This window comes from Typopeltis vanoorti, chromosome 13, assembly GCF_054136105.1.
Source record: "Typopeltis vanoorti isolate ZY-2024b chromosome 13, IOZ_Tvanoo_1.0, whole genome shotgun sequence".
NCBI lineage: Eukaryota > Metazoa > Arthropoda > Arachnida > Uropygi > Thelyphonidae > Typopeltis > Typopeltis vanoorti.
In genome coordinates, this window is record NC_143561.1 from 39,874,697 (window position 1) to 39,897,012 (window position 22,316).

The 22,316-nt window shown below is 36.1% G+C and overlaps 1 protein-coding gene across 3 annotated transcripts in view; it reads right to left on the minus strand.

The window, feature by feature from the left end:
* Elys (AT hook containing transcription factor 1 homolog) overlaps nt 1-22,316 on the minus strand; it is a 509,801-nt gene that overhangs the window by 232,811 nt on the left and 254,674 nt on the right. For all 3 annotated transcript variants that reach the window (XM_090402410.1, XM_090402411.1, XM_090402409.1), the window contains exon 19: nt 17,719-18,052. In XM_090402410.1, coding sequence (XP_090258536.1) covers nt 17,719-18,052 — 334 coding nt within the window. The remainder of the gene's footprint in view (nt 1-17,718; nt 18,053-22,316) is intronic.

Consider the following 22,316-nt stretch of genomic DNA (forward strand, 5'->3'; position numbering starts at 1 on the left):
ACTTTTGTATGGTTCTTTTGAATTATGTTTTATAAGTCGTTAAAATTTTTATCTTAAAATTAGAAAAAAATGCGTGTAAAACAAAAAAGACTTTCATATAACGTGAGTTATAAATTATGCAAAACAATATGGAAACAGAGCAGCAGAAAGACATTTTGGTCCACCACCAACAGAAAAAATGGTTCGTGAGTGGAGAAAACAAGAGGAACAATTAAAACTGCTATGTAAACACAAGGAAACATTCCGTTTGCACCTAGAAAAATGGCTAGAATTAGAAGTACAAATGAAAAATTGGGTAAAAAATCATCAAAACATGGGAATATCTGTTTCTACGAAAATGATAATTTTTGAAGCGAAACGATGGACAACTGCTAATGAAATTTTAGATTTTACCGGATCACTGTCTCGGTGCTTTAGATTTATGAAAAGACACGAGTTATGCATGCGTACAAAAACCACTCTAGCCCAAAAAATGTCGGCTGACTATGAAGCTAAAATTATAGAATTCCATAGATTTGTCATATCAGTAAGAAGGAAATTTAATTTTGAGCTTAATCAAATTGCGAACATGGATGAAGTGCCTCTAATTTTTGATGTTCCTTCAATAGTGATCAAAACAACAGGTCACGAAAAAACTCACTACACTGTAGTTTTAGCTTGTTGCACGGACAGAACAAAACAACCCCCATGTTAATCTTCAAGAGAAAAACGTTACCGAGAGATGAAATTCAACGTGGCATTATTATCCATGTTTAAGATAAAGGCTGGATGGAGAATGGAGAATACAGAATTAGCTGTCATTCCTGGAGGCTTTACAAGTCAATTACAACCCTTGGATGGATCTATTAATAAACCATTCAAAATTTTATGCGGGAAGAGTGGAACAAATGGATGGCAAAGCCAAATCACGATTACAGAACAGGACGTATGAAACGGCCAACAATTTCAGAAGTATGTACCTGAGTGAAAAATTCATGGGAAGCTGTGAAAGAAGAGACGATTATAAAGTCATTTAAGAAATGCGGGATAAGTAATGCAATGGATGGTACCAAAGATGATGCAGTTTTTGAAGGGAGTGACAACAATAGTTCAGACGAAAGTAATACGAACGGTAACATTAACGGGACGAGTGATAGTACCAAGAGTGAAGATGAACTGAATATTGCTAATACAAATGATTGTAACAATAAATAAAAATTAAGTAAGAATTTGTAAATATCTTTATATAATAAAATGTTTTTTCTAAAAATCGTCTCATAAATTTGGGGGGTGTCTTATCGTCCGAAAAATACGGTAACTAAGTCACTAGTTTAGAATGAATTTGTAAATATCAACAATATAAAAATGTATGACTGATTGCTGTATTTTAATAATTTTCATTTCCTCAGTGACAAATGTTCATAGCTAAAATTAAGTAAGATGAATACTATATACACCAGTGGTCGATATAACATTGTTAGGGGTCGATTCGGGCTCAGGGGTCGATAGAAAAATATAAGACTTCATTGTACGGGTAATATTTAATTTGGTTAACTTGGATTACCTCCATCCTGAATGACAACGCAATTAAGAGCGAATCATGGGAATAGTGATGTGAATAGTACCTGTAAGATGGAGCGAGGTCACGAAAATAGTTAGAGGCTAAAATGACGTATTTATCAATAAACAGATGTTGGTGGTTCCTGCCCGGCCGGCGCGAGACTGCAACACGTGCACGGTTCTTATTCACTTACACGTATTCAATCCCAGTCTCATTTTTGTGCATCGACATACAAGTGAGCGTTAATGTTCTAAAATTCATCAACATACATATTATAATTCAATCGTTATTCATTCACAAACTAAACTTCTTTATGTTGAAGAGTTGAGCAGGGCTGGTAGTAATACCAGTAGTTTATTAATATCACTAGTAATAATGATATTACTAGTGATAGTAGTAGTAATAGCAATATAATAATATATACTATATTATACATACAATAAACGCTGTAACTCTAAAATAAACAATCTAAAAACTCACATAAGCGTCTTTTTTTGCTTGTCCTATTATAATTACATAATAGTAAAATAGAGGGGTCAATAAAAAGTCAAGAAACTCTTGAAGGGGTCGATGGTCAAAGAAGTTTGGCGACCCCTGATATACACAAAAACCATATATGGTTTTTTAGGTTTACAATCTAGGTGGCAGATGTCGTTCACTGCCCAGTGAAATACCACCACTTACTTATCAGAGACCTGAAGTGGCTGCAGCATATTTAGTCACTAGAGCAAGGGTTCTGTTTTCTGTCCATCCCCCCTCCCCAACTCTTCCCACATGCAGTGAGAGTGATATCTTCAGTGACATACCAATCTCATTTAAGGAACTGGCACCCTAATTGAGAGTAGCAAAACAGTTCTGCAAGCTGGCTGCTAGTTAATACACAGTACTGAACCAATTAGTAATGAATCTGGAGGTCGCCCAATCAGCTGGCATCAAATCCTGCAACCATGTATTTTGCCAGCTCATGACTGGAGGGAAACAAAATATTGAGGCTACGGAGTCATGAACTGCCAAGGCCATTTATGGACAGGAGACCGAGTTCTCTCTGTGTGAGCAGTATGTTTGCGAGTTTGTTACTTCTAACTCGCATGCCCCACTTCCTTTTTATCTCTTCCTCACTAAATACAATGGACCCAAAAAAAAGAAAGGCGACTTTACTGCAGATCACAAAAAGTTCAAAAAAATTCATAAAAAACAACAAAAAAAATCTACTAAAAACCATAAAGAACACCAAAAATCGAACAAAACAATCCACCAACATTAATTCTTACCAAAAAAAAAAAAAGTTTCCACATCCACTTCACTTACAATGCACATCACACCACCACCACCACCTACAGTCATCTAAACCAGAATTACTATTCTTATCAGAACATCAATTGTCAACCTCAACTGCCTAAACTACACATTACAAGCTGTTTCTGTTACAAGTGTGGCACTTGAGCATTCATTAGAACCGACATTTCGAGCCAGAGGTTGCATCAAATCCCCACTATTTGATCTGCTTTGGCTCAAAATTTTCTTAACAAATCAACCTGCCCTTTCCATATGCTTTCTCTATTGCTCTCCAAACTCCATTAACCATGTGACCATTTCAACTATCTCTCTCTAAAGCTCAACTTTCTGCAGTGGAAATACCCCAATAGTGAGGTCAACCTTCTTGGGGATTCCAACATCCACAACTCATATTGGCTTCGGTTCTCTAGTTTCGTCAATCATGCTGACACCTAGGTGTTTGCCATCAGTAATGACCTATCACAGATCATCAATTTCCCTGTCAGAATACCTAACAACCCTTGTTTCTGCCTTGTACCTCTTCTACAGACCCCCTTCATGGCCAATTCAACAGAGCACTGTTGAACTGGCCACTATTATTCCTCCACTCTCATCCAAAATCATTAAAACAAGAACCACTGCTACTAACCAACACCCTTTTTACAGTACATCTTGAAACTCAGCGAACCAACTTCACTGCCTCCATCTACTTCTGTTCTTTGGAACAGTCTCCCCTACTCTGCCTTTCCCCAAACATTACAACATTCAGCTGTTCAAGCAAAATGTGAACAAATTCCTCCTTTCTTCTATTCCTCTTGCGCACGCACGCGCACGCACACACACAGCACAAATATGCTATAGGTCTCGTGGACTTTCTTCTGTGGATCAGATATTAAAAAAATAAAATACAAGTATGTATGTATGTGTATACATATATATATATATAGAGAGAGAGACCGTGTCCAAAAAGCTAAGGATGAACTATATTTTTAAAAATGTGAACATAAATAATGTGGACATACTAATAAATTATATTACACAAAAAATGTGTTATAAATTTTGTACAAATTTAATTGCAATATGCTTTTGGCATATTGCAATTCCAAAAATATGGCTTTCAACAAATGTTCTCGCAATGGTAAGCAGTACCACTTTTCATGCTAGATGAAGCATCATCTAGAATTGGAGGAAAGACTAAAACAACTCACATCAGTAAAGATTACATTAGTCCAATGGTGTCCTGTCCAATTTTTATGGATACAACACCATTGAAAATGTGCTATACAATGATCTGTGGATAAAGGGATGCAGAATACAGGCCTTCGGGCTTATAGGCTACTTGTCACGGACATCTCACTACAGTTTGTTGGGATATCTGCATGTGTGTACCTGTACTTGAACAGAGTCGACTTGCTGTGGTGAGTCAATTACGTTTTGCTGTTATAACCAAAAATCTGTCTTCATCTCCCTCTTCACGAATGTGCCTACAGAAGTTCTTACTCTGTTAAAAGATAAATTATCAAAAAAGGTAATGTTTTTTATTAACATATTATGTTAGTTCTGCTTATTTCTAGTTTAAAGACACTATTTAGAAGCAGAAATTTGGTTTAACCACAGGCAATCCTTTATCACCCATACTGTGAATTTATATTTGGAATCTTTTGAAGGGAAAAGCTATCTCTTCATTCCCATTGAAACCTAGATTGTGGAAAAGATATATAGATGATATCTTCCTAATCTGGAGTCATGAACCTGAGTCTTTAGAGAATTTCCTAGACCATCTCAACAGTTAACACCCCAAAATCCCATTTACAGACTGATGGCTCTCTTCCATTCCTAGATATCAAACTCACTCGTGTATCTAAGAAATTAAAAATCTCTATTTACAGGAAATGCACTCACACCAATAGATATCTCCATGCACAGTTCCATCACTATCCACCTAAAAAAAAAAAAGCACTACACTAGGCAAACATGCTCGCTTCCTCTTCAGTGAAGAAGATATCAACAAAGAACTTCAATTTCTTCTTACAACTTTGCAGCAAAATGGTTTCAAACCAAACAGTTAAATAAGCTACTATTCAATCCACCTCGTCGCCATATTGAGGATAAATATAGTGAAAAGGCTACACATCCCTACCATATATCGGTTCCGTTTTGCCAAAATTAGCCAAAGTTTGCAAAAAATATAACAACCAGAATTATTTCACTCCTCCACTCAAACTCCGTTCCTTGCTCAGTACGCCCAAGCAAAAACATAACCTGAAATATCCCAGCATTTACCGTATTTGGTGCAACTGCAATATGCCTTAATTTGGCCAGACCGAAAATTCCATCAAATTACGTCTAGAGGAACATAAAAGAGATGTCACATATGGAGAACCAGAGCAAGTGCCATATCGAACCATGTCCTGAATTCTGCTGATGCTAATGACGAAAACTCTATCATTCATCCAGTCACATGGGACAAATTGGAAAATATCTTTTGATGCAATTATGAACTGGAAAGAAGAATTGTAGAATCTAAAGAAATCATTCTCCATCCAGTACATCTCAACACTTACCTCAGCTATAATCTCTCAGACTGTCATTGCACTGCTATCCAACTTTGGCGTTCACGAGACCATGAATGCATGCGCATGCTCAACAATGAAGAGATACATAGAATGGCTTCAAATATTAATTTGTTAACGCTTTAATGTATATATTTGCTCTGTCAATGTTCGTTGGTTAGTTTCCTCATGTTATGCAACTGAAGAAGTCTTCTAAAAAGATGAAACTAGTTGTGTGGTTTACTTAAATTAAAAGAGTGTTTCTATTTTTTATCTCTTGGCTTATAGTCATTTAATCTGTTTCAAAAATGTCTCCCAGCCGAGAAAATCAATTATATCACACACATATATATTTATATACACACATGGACAAAGAAATTAGCGCACCTGGAAGAAAACATGGTACAATGGCAAAACTAAGCAAATAGCTAGAGTTCGGGATGGTATGCAAATGATCCAAGTTTGGTGCGATTGTGCATGCCTACACACCCTGTGGTGGCACTGCAAGCACAAACCGACAGCCTTATAAAGCTGGCGTGTAGTCGATAGCCAATTAAAGCAAAAAGCACCGGCTGCACGCAAGCTAGAGTACAGAGTGACAATAATGCCGGATAGACACCAGAGATGTCGATAGATCTGCCACCGGTCAGATCAGGAGGACAACGCTAGAGAGGACTGACTGATTGTGCGGCAAGCACGGAGGGATCCCCCGGTGACCCAGTTCACTATACAGGCAGATGTAGGGGATCCTGTGTGCCCACGCACCATTTCCCGACGCCTTGCGGAGGCGAATCTACGATCCCAGCACTCCTTACATGTGCGCCCATTAACACCGCAACATTACCGACTCTGTTTGCAGTGGTGCCAGGCGAGAGCGACATGGAATGCCACAGACTGATGACATGTGGTCTTCAGTGATGAGTGCCGCTTCGTGTTGAGGACAGATGATCATCGTGTCCGGGTGTGGCGGGGGGGCATAGCCTATGATAGCCGATCACCCCTCGTAGTGGTACATGGCGCATTGACAGAGCAGCGGTGTGTGGATGACATCCTACGGCCCCCATGTTCTCCCATTCCTGGCAAGGATACCAGTAGCGCTATACCAGCAGGATAATGCCTGTCCGCACACTGCTTCGGTTGCCCAGGCCAACGTCATGTACAGACACTTCCATGGCCTGCCCGCTCCCTGGACTTGTCCCCTATCGAGCATGTTTGGGAGCAGCTGAAACGCCAGCTCCCACCGTTCCGCAATATCCGGGATTTAGAGTACATCGTCCAACACATGCGGGCTAGTCTGCCACAGGACAACATCAGGCATCTGTTCGCCACCATGCTAAACCGTATTGCACCATGTAACGCCACACGAGGCGGTGCAACACGCTATTGATGATGACCGGATTGCGTACCACAGATCCCTTTAATTGTCCTTCAGCTCTGTTTTTGCCATCATGTGCATCACTTACCTATATCATTACACCAATAAAATTTCAGTTGAATCCTATGCTTCCTTCTTGGTGCGCTAATTTCTTTGACCGTGTATGTATTATTATTATATGACACCTCTAGAGAGTCCAAAGACTCATCAAGGGAGGGCACCTACTCTACAACTCTATCTTTACTCAACAGTTAATTCTAACTGCAACCACACAAACACCCTCTACTGCACACCCCTACCACTAGTATTTCCACAGACGATCACAAACATCTATGCCCACAGTGGGATTCGAACCTGCAGCCTTTTGGCTGGAGAGCAGATACGCTAAGCACTCGGCCAACCAGGCTGGCATACAGGGTGCTGAAGGGTCAAAGCTGTATAACTGGAAGGAGACCTCCACATAGCCTTTTAAGTAATGCTGTGACCCGACTGGAGAATCTTACCTAATGTTCAATCATCACCTTCTCATGGTGCACCCTGTTAGGTACTCGAATAATGACGAACAAGGGTGGGCTGGTAATTTGGGATTTACCTAAACAAACTGTATTCTTACTGGCTAAAACTATGATGTAAAATTATGGTACAACATGACACAATTTTGTGTTGGGTGGAGAAATTCCCGAATAAACAATGCCCCCATTGCTTTCGTCAGGGAACCAGGACGAAGAGCGAAAAGTCAGCTACTCTAACAAATCCCAGAACACGTCTCCCAACTCAACATCAACAGAGTTGAAGAATAGTATTATCAACATAAGAAGCATCAATGGAACTAGTAGAAGAATTGAATAAGTTTTTCAATTTCACGCCTATTATCCCAGATTGGCATAATAGGCGTGAAACAAAGAAGACAAAAATAGGTAAGATCTCACATTAAGCAATGAATAAAAATGTTATATTCAGGCAATGAAAATCATGGAAAAGAGGGAGTAGCTATAGAATTCAAAACTAAATATGAAGATAATCTTCTTGAATGGCAGGCAATATCAAGTAGGGGGATGTGGGCAAATATCAGAATTGGGAACTGAACAATATCACGTATTTTTGCTTATGGTTCCAACAGATAGTTATATGAAGAAAGAAATGGAGGAATTTTTTGAGGTATTAGAGATGGCAGCAGGTTCAATGAAAAAGGAAAAAAGGTTTTTAAGTTTTTTCTTGATCGAGATCTAAACAGCAGAGTAGAAAATGATTACCAGATATACAGAAATGTTTTGGTAAAATTTGGAGAAAATCACAAAACTAATAATAATGCTAAATGCCTGCTGGATTTCTGTTCAGGACATAGAATAGTTATTATGATCACCATGTTCCAACATAAAAAGAAAAGTGCACAAATTCAAATACAAAGAAGATGCAAGAAATAAGAAAAGTCTCATTGACTATGTTATAGTTCATTGAGATGTTTTCCCAATTGTTCAGGAAACAAGAGTATACAGATGATATGAAATAGAAAGCGATCACTATTTACTTTTGAGCAAGATAAAACTGAAATTCATATTGAAAAGAAGTGTGTGCAAGAAAGTTTTAAAACGAATCAAGGTTGAGCAGCCTTCAGAGGTGAACCGTAGACTCACATACACAAGCATCATTGAAGAAAAGATGAAGGAATTTGAAAACGAGAATCAAACATTGGAGATTCAATGACAAATCCTGAAGAAAACACCGACTGATTCAGCCAGAGAAGCATGTAGTGAGGTTGTCTGTAAGGATATAAAAATCAGAACTCCATGGTGGTTCAGGAAGTTAAAGAAGAAAGCATATCAAAAATTCCTAGAAAGAAACTCAGCTTGTGGTCTTCGGAAATAGATAGAAAAATGTAAGAAAGAAAATCAGTGTGTAAAACCAGCTGAACGAAAGTCATCGGAAGACTTTGGTAAGAACATGGAAAAAATAAACATCAGGAAGGTGGCTATTGAAAAAGCTTAGAAATGGAGGTAAAAGTACCGTAAAAGGAAGCAGAGATGATAAAGGTGACATGAAAAGTGAAGATATTCTAGTTATCTGGAGTAATTACTTTGAAAGACTATTAAAGAAACAAGCATGGTTGTAGAAAACTCCAAACAGAATGCATTAAGGAATACATATCCATAGAAGGGGGTACTTAAGGGTCAAACCTATATAACTGAGAGGAGACCTAAACATAGCCTTCAAAGGAATGCAGAGAACTGACAAGAGCTTCTGACCTAATGTCCAATCCTCACATTCTCGTGGTGCACCCTATTAGGTATCTACCGGGATACTGAACGGACGAAGATGAGCTGGCAATTTGGGATTTAGCTGACCAATTTGTATTCTAATTGACTTAAACCAAAATTTCAAATAATGGTACGACATAACAGAATTTCATGCCGGCTAGCGTGGACCGGTGAAACAAGGCCTCCGTTATTTTTGCCAGGGAACCAGCTACAATGAGAAGCTGAAAAGTCAGCTACTGGAACAAATCTGAAAACACACCTCAACTCAACATTACCAGAGTTCAAGATTGGTACTATCAACATAAGAAGCCTGAATGGCAAAGAAATGGAGCTAGCTGAGGACTTGGATAAGTACAAGAATCGACATAATGGAGGTGGCCGAAACAAAAAAGACAAAAACTGGTGAGATTTCCTGAGCAATAAATACAAAATGTTATATTCAAGCAATGACAATCAAGGAAAAGAAGAAGTAGCCATAGTATTCAACACTAAATACGAGGCTAATCTTGAATGGCAGACAGTCTCAACTAGAGGGATGTGGGCAAATATGAGAATGGGGAACTGGACAAATTGACTTATTTGTGCCTATGGTCCAACAGAAGGACCATAGGAACAAATAAAAAATTCCCCCACTTCTACATTAGTAGAAGTGGAGGAATATTTTGAGGCTTTAGAGAAAGCAACTGACACAATGATAAAGGAAAAGTTGGTAATTGTTGGGGATCTGAATAGCAGAGTAGGAAATGATTGTCAGACATACAAAAATATTTTGGGAAACTTTGGAGAAAAGAGCAAAGCTAATAATAATGGCAAATGCTTGTTGATTTTCTGCTCACAACACTGACTGGTTATTACTAACACAATGTTCCAACATAAAAATGTGCACAAATTCACATGGAGAGAAGAGGCAAGGAATAAGAAAAGTCTCATTGACTATGTTATTGTTGATAGTGATGTTTTCACACTGGTGCAGGACACCAGAGTATAGAGAGGATTTGAAACTGAAGTGATCACCATTTAGTCTTGAGCAGGATAAAATTGAATTTCATATCGAAAAGAAGAACATGTAAGAAAGTTTTAAAGAGAATAAAAGTTGAGCAGCTCTCAGATGTGAGCTGCAGACTAAAATACAAACTCAAACTCAATACAATCAGACTAAAATACAATCTCAAACTCTTTCATTATTCAAGAAATAATGAAAGAATTTGAGAGCAGGAACCAAACCTTGGAGATTCAGTGGCAAGCCCTGAAGAAAACCCTGATTGATTCAGACAGAGAGGCATGTGGTGAGGTTGTCTGCAAGGATAGAAAAATCAGAACTCCCTGGTGGACACAGGAAGTTAAAGAGGCAGTGAAGGAAAAGAAGAAAGCATATCAAAAGTTCCTGGCAAATAAGTCAGCTTGTGCTTTCAGAGAATACAGAGACAAATGTAAGAAAGCTAAACATTCTGTAAAACTGGCTAAACAAAAGTCATCGGAGGACTTTGGCAAGAACACAGAAAATAAATATCAAGAAGTTGGCAAGATATTCTGGAGGTTGTTGAAGAAGCTCAGAAATGGAGGAAAGAGTGCTGTAAAAGGAATTAGATACGAAAAGATGACATGAAAACAGGAGAAACAGATATGCTTGAAGTAACAGAGTAATTACTTTGAAAAGCTGCTAAATGAAACAAGCAGTGATGATAGCGCAGTGGTAAAAAACACTGACCAGGCATGCAGTCAGGTCAAGTCTGAACTGTGGAAAGGCAGCAGGAGTAGATGATATACGGCCAGAAATGATCAAGTATGGAGGTATAAAAGTTGTACAGTGGCTGCACTGCATAGTTCAGAAGGCCTGGACAGAGGGACAAATTCCAGATAATAGATATGGTATGAAGGTCAGCATTAAAAAGACAAAGACAATGAAAATAGGCAGAAACATCGAAAATATCAACTGCATTGTGAATGGAGAATTTATAGAACAAGTAAAACATTTCAGCTACTTAGGCACGATTTTTAGTGAAGATGGTAAGTTAAATATGGAAATAGACAACAGAATCGAGAAAGGTGGTATGGCAGGAAGTCAATTGAATAAATGGAATAGAGAAATTAGCCAAAACACTAAATTAGCTGTATACAAGACAGTGCTTAAACCAATTTTAACTTATGGAGCTGAGAGCTGGGTTAGAAGTAAAACACTTGACCAAAGACTAGAGACTGCCGATAAGAGGGTCCCGAGAAAGATTATGGGCATTAACAGATGGCATCAATGACAATATCATATTAAAAACGCAGATATTAAGAAAGAACTTGATATTGTCAACATCCAGGAATGCATTAACAGAGCTAATCTCAGGTGGTATGGTCACTTAAACTGAATGGGAGAGGAAAGATTAGCAAAACAAGTGTTCTCTTCCAGGTTGGCAGGAAAACGACCTAGAGGAAGACCAAGATATAGGTGGATTGATATGGTACAAAGTGCCTTAGACGATAGAAATATAAGATCTGATAATGTTGGAGTCTTGACAAGTAACAGACTGATTTGGAGGAAAATTGTAGATAGGAAGTTAGTAATGATGTAATTTTTTCATGCAGTACTCATATCCTGTACACCCCTTGAGGGTACATAGCAGGAATTTGATGATGATGATGATGATGATGATAATTTTTAAAAGAAAAACAATACCAAAGATCAAAATTCCAAGAAACGTTTTTTGTCCATGTTCATGAGAATGGTTGGATGGACGAAGCAGGAGTTAAGCTGTGGATAAAAAATATTTGGAATACACGACAAGGTCCATTAAAAAATCCAAACAGTCTTTTAGTGTGGGACGTTGAAATCCCATTTAACAGAGAGCACAAAATCTTTATTAAGAGAGAATAATACCAAGTGATTCCAAGTGAGTTGACTTCACTAGTGCAATGCAACCGTTGGATGTTTGTATAAACAAGCCATTTAAAGACAGTTTACGAAAACAGTTGGATGCGTGGATGCAAGGAGGGAAAAATTACACAAAAGGAGGACAAATGCGACATGCGTCTTTGGTAACGCTATGTGTGAATGAATGGGTAGCAAAAGCATGGGATGAAATAAAACCAGATACCATAATAAAATCTTTTAAAAAATGTGCTATATTTAACAGATTAGATGGCTCATAAGATGATTTTGATTACAATGATGAATGAAACTGATGCTAAATCTGATGGAGAAAATGAATACAATTTATATGACAATATACCGGAAGAAATTACAGAACCAGAGTACAATGAACTTTTCATACATTCAGACAGTGAAAATTAAATTTTAATTATGTAGTTACCTACCTATTTTCTTTTGTAAATAAATAATTATATAACATGTAAATAATTTTTTCTGTAAATAAATCTGATATAAGTTGAAATAGTTTTACTTATTTACCCTTTTTGTATATTGCTAATAAATTTAACATAGTATGATACATACCAGTTTTTTCTTGGAAAGCAATCAATTTTTGACCCAGCGTATAAGTCGACCTAAAAAATTTAGTACTTTTTTTTTTCAATGCTGAAAAGTCGACTTATACACTGGAATATACGGTAATGATTTTAAACAACGCAGAAGAGATAGATGCAGAAGGAATTGAAATTGTCGACCATTTCAACTACCTTGGAGTGATGATGATAAAAAAAGATGGATGTAAAAAAGAGATAAGAAGAATAGCACTAGCTAAAAAAAGCAATGACTGATTTAACCAAGATCTGGAAATACAGACACATCTCCAAAAAGACAAAAATTAAGCTTGTAGAAACTTTAGTTTTTTCAATCTTTCTCTATGCTTCTGAGTCTTGGACTATGACAAAAGAAGAATTGGGGCATTCAAGCTCTGGTGCTGGAGAAGATTGTTAAGAGTGTCTTGGACAGAAAAGAGAACAAACAAAAGTATTCTAGAAGAACTGAATATCCACACAAGACTGATAAACATAATCGAAAAGAGAATACTGTAATATTTTGGACATATATGTAGAAGGGAAGGCAACTGCCTAGAAAAGTAATCATCCAAGGTAAACCGTGTGGGAAAAGAAAAAGAGGACCCCCCTCCCCAACAGGTGGATTGACAAAATATCAAGAATCATTGAACTTAAACTAGAACAAGCAATAAGAGAGGCACAGGAGAGAAAGAAATGGTGAAGCATCAATCATCAGGAAGGTCACGAGTCCTCAGACATAAAGAGATCCGAGAGAGAGAGAGAGAGTGAGAGAACAAAGTAACAGCTGAGTGGAATAAAGGAAATGGCTACATGATGATTTTACAAAGCCATTTGACAGAATACCACATGGAACTCTATTATGGAAATTAGAACAAATGGAGATAGATATGACACTGGTTAAGAGGATGGCTGCTGGACAGATATCAAAAAGTGGTATATGGAGGGGCAGAATCAAAGTGAAAACAGGTGACTATTGGTGTGCCACAAGGTTCAGTGCTGGGACCATTGCTGTTTAATTTGTACATAAATGATTATAGGAAATAACCTGAAAGGAAATATTCAGTTGTTTACTGATGATGCAAAATTAGGTACAGTAGCAGTTAATCTAACCAATGTGGAGAGCTAGCAGGATGATTTAAATAGGCTGTCAGTATGGGCAAAGGATAATGGTATCAGTTTAATCTTGAGAAATGTAAAGTTATGCATTTTGGGATAAACAGATTACAAGCTGCGTATCACATTGATGGCACTATACTCCAGGAAATAGATGAAGCGAGAGATTTAGGGGTGGTGGTGGTGGTGGTAGACAGAGAGTTAAAGTTTAAAGGACATGTTGCTAAGGTACCACATAAGATTCCTTAGCTAGTGAAGAACATATTAACAAGAAGATATAAGAAAGTTTTAATTCCTCTTTATAAGGCCTTGATACACCTACAGCTGGATTACTGTGCTCGTCTGGTCACCTAGGTTTCTTGGGGATGTGGAAGTAGTGGAGAGGATTCAGAGATGAGCGACCAAGATGGTGAGTGGCCTGTGGAATATGCCCTATGAGGATAGATTGAAGGTGCATGGATTGAAGAAGTTGGTTGATGGGAGAAAAAGATAGGATATGATATAAACATTTAAGCTGCTTAAAGGGTTTTATAGGATAGATGCAGGGGAAATGTTTCAGCACTTGGCTAGAGGGGCCAGAACAAGGGATCATCCCTGGAAGTTGGATAAAGGAGTGGTTAGTAGGGTGTGAGGACTATATTTTTTGCTTGGAGAGTTGTGAAAAAATGGAATGGATCCCCAGAGTCAGTTGTGAATGCTTTGTCTGTTAATGGGTTCAAGGAAAGGTATGATGGATTGTGTGGGTAGATTGGGTCTCCTCTGATGAGTCTTCGAACTCCATAGAGGTGCTGTATAATAACAACAATATCAAATGCCTTCATTATGAAAAATCAGTCTTTCTGATCATGCACTTTTGACATGCCACAGAACTGATGGAAAGGTACCCAGTGTTAAATTGTGAATGAAGATATTTTATATGTTTTAATACTTCATTCACATTTAACATAATCCACCATGTCATAAGCAAGACTTGTAAATATTATTTGTTGTTAGTCTCTTGCTTGTAATATATTATTCATATAAATGCTTTGAGTTTTTGTTTGTTATTAATTAATTATTTAATCTTAGAATATGTAATAATAATGAAAAGACTATATAAATATGTCATTCATTTTAATTAGTTTACTCTGTAAAATTTATTATAAGAAACTGTGTGTACGTAAATTTAAATGTATATTATATGAATTGTGATATATCTTTTTATTTCTGTATGTAAGAGTGATTTTATGTAATTCTTCTGATTGGATTTGATTGGCTACTGAAGGAGAAACGGAGTTTATTTTAGTTAGCTCATGCAAAGATTGAGCTACTGTGTATAAACAGAGAGGTCAGTGGATATAAGCTGAACTGGTTAGAACCGGATTTTTGGCAGGAAGAAGGAACATAGTTGATTGGAAAATGAAAGTAGGTAAGGGAGAAGCTTTAGAGAGAAGAGAGAGACCAGTTGTGTGTAACAGAAAGGGGGGAGGGGGAGGGGGAGTTGATATATGCTGTAAATCGACTACGAAAGGACCGGCAATTAATAGGCTTCGTGAATTACTTCTATGGGAGTTCTGATACTACAATATTTTCCAAGTGGTTAGTGGAAGAATAGTGCAGAACCTAAGTTAATACATAGAAGAAAATAAGGAATTAGTAGATAGCTGAAACCAAGTGCATTGTCTTGTATATTTCTGAGTCTATAATTCAGTTATTATAGTGGAAGATTTCTTTAGTATTGTGTTGCCTTAAAGTAAAAAGTCAATAAGAATTTCAAGTGTGCCTAAGTGTATGTGATGTGTAGAAGCAGCAACCCGGTAAGAGTTGTCCTTTCTGTAACCTGTGAAGCTATAACTGTTAACTCCATCAGATAAATTTTGATCTTAGCTGTGGTGTTATGTCGCTTAATGGTCGGATGTTAGATGTACTCTTTCCCCTCGAAATAATAAGTCTCATGTTGTTCTGTTACATGTTAGCAGACTGAGAAAGATTATAGTGTAGCCTGTCATATGATTAATTATCGTAACATTTGGAAGGTTGATCTTTTAAGAACTATTTCCAACTTGATTGACTGAACATAAAGAACTGATAAATGAATCTTTGATAATTTATGGATTGTAATTATTCTGAATTCTTTAAACTGAGCTGATATGATTCATCTAATTGGATAGAGAGAAATGTGTCAGAGAAATACTAATGCTTTATGAATTAACAAGTGTTAACATTAGTCATGATCTTCAAACCTAATTGAGAAGTTATTAATGTATGAATCTGAATTCTTATAATATTTTAATTGGATAACCTTTTGCAGATGGATATACTTAAATATATATATTGTACTTTTCCACATTAAATGTTTTCTTTTGTAGAGTTAAACTTGGTGTTTGCCTGATTTTCTTTCATTGCACCGCTCATAAAATTATTCGGACCTTTGCGGAAGCCTTAGATACTAGTAATAACCTCGGCCTGAAGATAAAATGATAATATAAGTTTAGTAGATGATTGATTCCTCTACATTATTTAGACTAATCTGAATATAGGGTAGCGCAGTATAATATAAATTTCTTTATATTCAGATGAGCATCAATCAACAACTAACCAAGTATAATGGAAATTAAAGAGGTAAAGATAAGAATAAATAGCCAACATAAATGGAACAGTTAGCTAGGTAGGAAGATCCAACAATATCAAATGCCTTCATTATTAAAAATCAGTCTTTCTGATCATGCACTTTTAATATGCCACAGAACTGATGGAAAGGTACCCAGTCCTTACATTATACCAAAACCTGGTATGAACAAAATTTCAAAGTCTGCAAAAATGCTAATCCATCAACCTAATCTCAACAAGAATGATGAATCCCAAGGATATCAATGGCTCATCTGCAACCCACATATCAACTAGGAAATAGAGCTCTTACAACTTTCCAAGCATAAATAACCCATATATATTGGATACTAAAAACCATGAAGAAGAGAAATAGAGATTGATAGTGAAGCTACTGACACAAATAATAAACAGAACTTAAAAATAACATGACTACAGAGAACTAAACCTTAACCAGTAGTGCCATTGGTTAGGGTTTAGTTTTATATTTATATAATTTATTTATTTAATAATTAAATATATAGACATATACACAATATTTATAAATTTAATTATTATTATATGAGTATTTCTCTCTCTCCTACCAGAGGTTGGGATAAGGTCAACAGTTAATCGAATCTGTATTCTGTAGCTTGTGTTTGTGTATTCCTGATGATGACCTACATATAAAGGCTAAATGTCAAGTGTTACTTTATTCCAATTAAAGTGTGTGCTCTAACATGATGATTTGTCACCATAATTCCGCACACGCACACCGATTATAGTTTTATGGGATTGTATCATGAAGATTTAATACTTGATTCTTCTTCTTCAGGTTAAAGCATGACCTAGACTTTTGCTGATAGCTCTTTAATATTTTTCATACAAAACTTCTGCATAGCATGGCAGGGTTATCTAATAGATAACCAAGCCATGAAAACACATTAGATTCTGTGATACAATTCAGAGGAATTATTAAGTTATGTGAATTAAGCCTGGAGTTAATTTGCTTGAAACAGCATGCAATTCTAGGACACTGTTCACATTTGATTAATCAAGAAATTTGAGCAACTTAATATTTTAATAAATGCAGGGCCGTCGCCAGATTAGATCGCACCCTGAGGCAAACAATTAAATATCACCCCTGATGGATTATAAGACAAAAATATAAGAAAATCTCCAATTGCTATTTTTTTTTTTATTACAACAGAAACATTAATGCAAAACGACTACATAATAATATTAATTAAATGTTTGCTCTACGGGGGATATCGCACAATAAAACTGTTTATAAGCTCTTCTAAATTTAAATTATAAGCTATGTCTGCCTCTATTAATATAGTTGCTAGACCAACTAATCTTTCTTAGGTGATTGCTGTTCACAAATAATTTTTAATCAGTTTAAGCTTGGAAAAATTTCTTTCCGCAGCGAAGCGCCTACTGCAATATGGCTGAACAAACACCCTTATTAAGTCACGCCAAGAGGCAGGCTGCCTCTATGCTACACCCTGTCGATCGACGGTACTGAATAAATGTTTTCCGAAGCTTTTGTATTTAATTTTCTTACTGAAAAATAAAACAAAAGAAAAGGTTTACCTCGAAGTCTTTATGATCAAGAAGCCAAAAGCCATGAATCAATTTCATTTTACTCTGGTCAATATTAAATGCTACCGAAAATTTCATCAGTTTTTCAGCCAGGTGGCTCTGGCGATCAGACAGAAACGCAGCCATATCCATTAGAAGATAGAGCATAAGGCAATGTTTATCAGCAATGGGAACACCACTGATTAAATAAGTGCCAACTGCTGCATATAAACTTGGTGGGGGATACATTCCATTGCCCCCAGACTTCTCCCACAGGTTGCTCAATGGGATACCAATTTCTGATACAAATCCATCTATTAGCAACACATCAGTCTGTCCAACAGAACTGGAAAAAAATAATAATAAAATAAATAAAATAATAATAAATAACAATTAAGAATACATAAAAATTCTCTCTCTCTCTCTCTCTCACTCTCTATTATTCTATATCTATCTATATATAGCTTGATATATTTCTAATTTTGATGAAACTCTCACCAATGCTATAAATCTATTTTTTTATATTTTTCTATATTTTTACAGGTTAGTCCACAAACCCTAAACAGGGTGGTCTCGCATCAGGTGATGGAATTCATTTCCCACCTAAATTGTGGTGGGATTTGAATCGACAGCCTGTTGTTGGAATGCAGATAAACTACTTAGTCAACCAAGTATGAGTAGCCATGTTTATTTACCTGCCAGAAGTAAGCAAAAGCACACTACATCAAAAGTCTGTTTAGGTATTGAAAACAATCCAGCAATTTCTCAAATATTACATTTTAGGACTAGATCACTGAATCCAACTTTTTTTAAAATATATTTATTATAAAGGCGACATGATAGAAGCCTATAAAATTCTGAAATGGTTACAGGATACCAGCTGATGGAAGGTGGGAAAAGGGCAAGGGGGTATTTGTGGAAGTGGAATTTAGGAATGGTTAAGAGAGGAGTGGCAGCTAGATTTTCTTTCACAAAGCAGTGAGTGAGTGGAACAGTTTGCTTGCTGAAGCACTGAGTGTATCTAGTGTAAACAAGTATATGAATACATATGTTCTGCAGCAATTGATTAATTAAATGAATGTGAACTTAAATTTTCCCTTTCAATTAACTATCTGTTGTTAGTGCCTTTATATTGTGAGGAAAGGCAAAATTAATTGTTTGTTTATATATATAGCTATGTTTTATCTATGTTACATTTACATTTGCTTGCTAATTTTTAATGTAAGTTCATTTGATGTAAGTTGGTGTGAATTATACCTTAATGTCTGCATATGTTTAAAATACATGAGTTAAAAAACTTACAACTTACTTATTATTCAAGTAACATGGCATGTTACTTGAATGTTTACCACTTTCAAATAACATGCCATGAAGATTATGCCATAATTCATGTCTAAAGAATAAAAAGAAAGTATCACATGTGTTGAAGTATGCATGAGTGAAAAGAATACATTTACAAGTAAATAGCTAAAGGAGCTATGAGTGAGAGATACAGAAAGGAAGAATTTTTGGAACAAGTTAGTGAAAAGTTCCATTAGTAGTAGTTTTTCATAAAGAAAGAAAGCATTTAAGTTTTGTTATGTCATAAAAGTAAGTAGGATAATGGTGGAAAGAAATTAAAGGAACTTTGGAACTTGATATATACATTTTGTTATATAGAAGGAGAAACACTTAATGGATATTAAATGGTTCCATTAGAATAGTAGTCTTAGCATCTTTTTTTTTTTTTTTTGTTAATAATAGATAGGGAGACAGGGGTCCAGAAATACAACTTAAATTGGAAGGATATCGAAGTGTTTAAAAAATACTTAAATTATGTGATATCAGAATGTGTCCTGAGAGTTCGAAGAGTAAACAGAATAGGAGTGATAGGATGTGTAATCTAATTAAGCAAGGGATTTGTAAGAAAAAGATGATGTCGAAGAAATACTATGTGCATAAGGATGGAATAAGTTATGATAATTATAAGCAACAGGCCAAAAGGATCACAAGTGTTGTACGGAAAGTTAAGTCCGAGTATGAAAAGAAACTGGCTCTGCATGTAAAAGAAAGAATAACTCTACTGAATGCAGATGGTATGCAGGTGACTGATGCAGAAGTGATTTTCAGAATGTTGCATATTTCTTTTTAATTAATGTATCTTAGTATTATTAAAATATTTTCATCTTTGTATATGGAAGTGTGAGGACTTGATTTATTATTTATTGTGGAAGTCAAGATTCATTTTTAAGGACAGAAGAGAATTATCATAGCAAAATGCATACATTTAGGATTAAATCTGTGTATCTAAATCTCAGTAGAGAAATCTGATACCAGTTGCAGCCAAAAGACTAAATGTTGCATATATATATATACACGTGTGTACATATGGGGGGAGGGGGTAAAAAGTTCCGATAAACACCTAGAATAGAACAAAACTGATATTAAAGCAACTGATATAACCACAAGAAAAAACATATATCTTAAAATCCTTTAACCCCAATGTTTCATCAAGTTGTAATAATTTGTTCTTTTTCTTTTAGGATATATAAGAAGACATGTCAGAGGTTTTGAAGAAATTCAAAGACAAAGAGGCATGGGCTGTCATCAAGTTTTTCGTGCTGCAAGAAAAGTTCACAACTGAGATTCACCAAACTTTGTGTGAGACTTTAGGGGACATATCCCAGCATATCAAACAGTTGCCAGATGGATGCCCAACTTTAAAACTGGGCATCCTGAGACAATAGATGCATCAATGCAGTGCATGCTATGATCCTTGATGATAGATGAATACCAGCCAAAAGCATTGCAAAGACTCTCTGGAATATCTAAGGAATGAGTTGGGGTCATTATCTATCAACTTCTGGACATGCAAACTCTCAGCAAAGTGGGTCCCCAATGTTTGAATGCCAACCAAAAACAAGAACATGTGCTGTTATCTCAAGGGATTTTGGGTCACTTGGAAAATCAGATGTAAATTTTTTCACTCGTATTGTGACTGTTAATGAAACATAGCTTCATCACTAACCCAGAGACCAAACAACAGTCAATGGAATGGAGACACAAAGGTTCTTCATGGCCATTATTAATTTTATTATTAATTAATCAATTATTAATACATTTATTAATAATCAAGAAGTTCCAAACCCAAAATTCAACAGGGAAGGTTCTTTCCATTGTCTTTTGGGATATAGATAGCATAATTCTTACCACGTACATCAAAAAAAGGTGAAACAGTTACAACAGCAGTTTATTCAACAGCTTTTGAAGGAACTGAAGGCGGTACCAAAGGAAAAATGGCTCAGGAAACTGAACAGAGGTATGTGGCTTTTGCAGGACAATGCACCTGCTCACACTGCTCATGAAACCTAACAGACAATACACAATCTGCTTCAATGATTGTCTGTAAAACTACTGGTATTTGATGAGGCATAAAGTGAAAAAATTAGAAATTTCGGAAAGAACGTAAGCACCATTTGTTTTAAATTCTTGTGGATCTGGTATCTAATCTTACATAAATGCTGCTAAGCATTTATGTGAGATCCAATAACAGCAAATGGAAATGCAGACAATCAGATTCTTCACAAAAGGAACTTGGATCTCCCAACATAGGGAGAGAGTAAGGTCTCTTTTTGTGATCTTTTATGTGGAAAAATATGCTGCTGATTGTGATGATCAGTGAACCAATTTCTCTCAGTTTCATACTCCTGTCATAGCTTTCTCCCAAATTCAACAAAAGAGAAAATTTCTTCCTGCGCTCTTCCCAATTTTTGCATTCTAGTCCCCTTGCACTATTAGAAAGACTTTTTGTTATTTATATAATTAAAAATAAACAGATTATTTTTTGTTGGTCAGAAAATACATAAATGCATGAACATGAAGCATAATTCTAAAATTTTAAATGTATAAATTAATTAAATCAAGGGGATATTAGATCCCACATTGTTTTAAAACCGAATAGGAAACTCAAGGATTGGAATCAGAGTTTCATGCCGAATATAGTATATAGTAGTATAAAAAACTATAAAAGTATCAGCAAATACTAGCGTGAGCTAAATGCAAGTAGTCCTAGAACGTAGTATAAACACAGGCAACTCATTGCAAAGGTGGGGAAAGTTCTGATCGCTATTCTTGGTATTTTCCATAATGTAAAAACACATTTCCTAGGAAATGTATGCTGTTATTACATTATGGTGGGAGGTCACTACCCAGACCGGTTTCAGCCTTTAGTGAGGCTTCATCAGTGAGTAGCTAGACCAAAATAATACCAAAGGGTATAGCGAAAAGAACTTATATACTCTGCTATATGAGTTGTCTAAAAGGTGCACCCATTAAGTTACTTAAATATAAAGAGCCAACAGGCTTCATTTCAGCGATATAAACATTAATTAAATTAAGGGGATATTAGATCCCATATTGTTTTAAAACCGAATAGGAAACTCAAGAATTGGAATCAGAGAGTTTCATGCCGAATCTTGCATTAAGCTAACGCTAGTATTCACCGATACTTTTATAGTTTTTTATACTACTATATTCGGCATGAAACTCTCCAATTCCAATCCTTGAGTTTCCTATTCAGTTTTAAAACAATGAGGGATCTAATATCCCCTTAATTTAATTAATGTTTATAT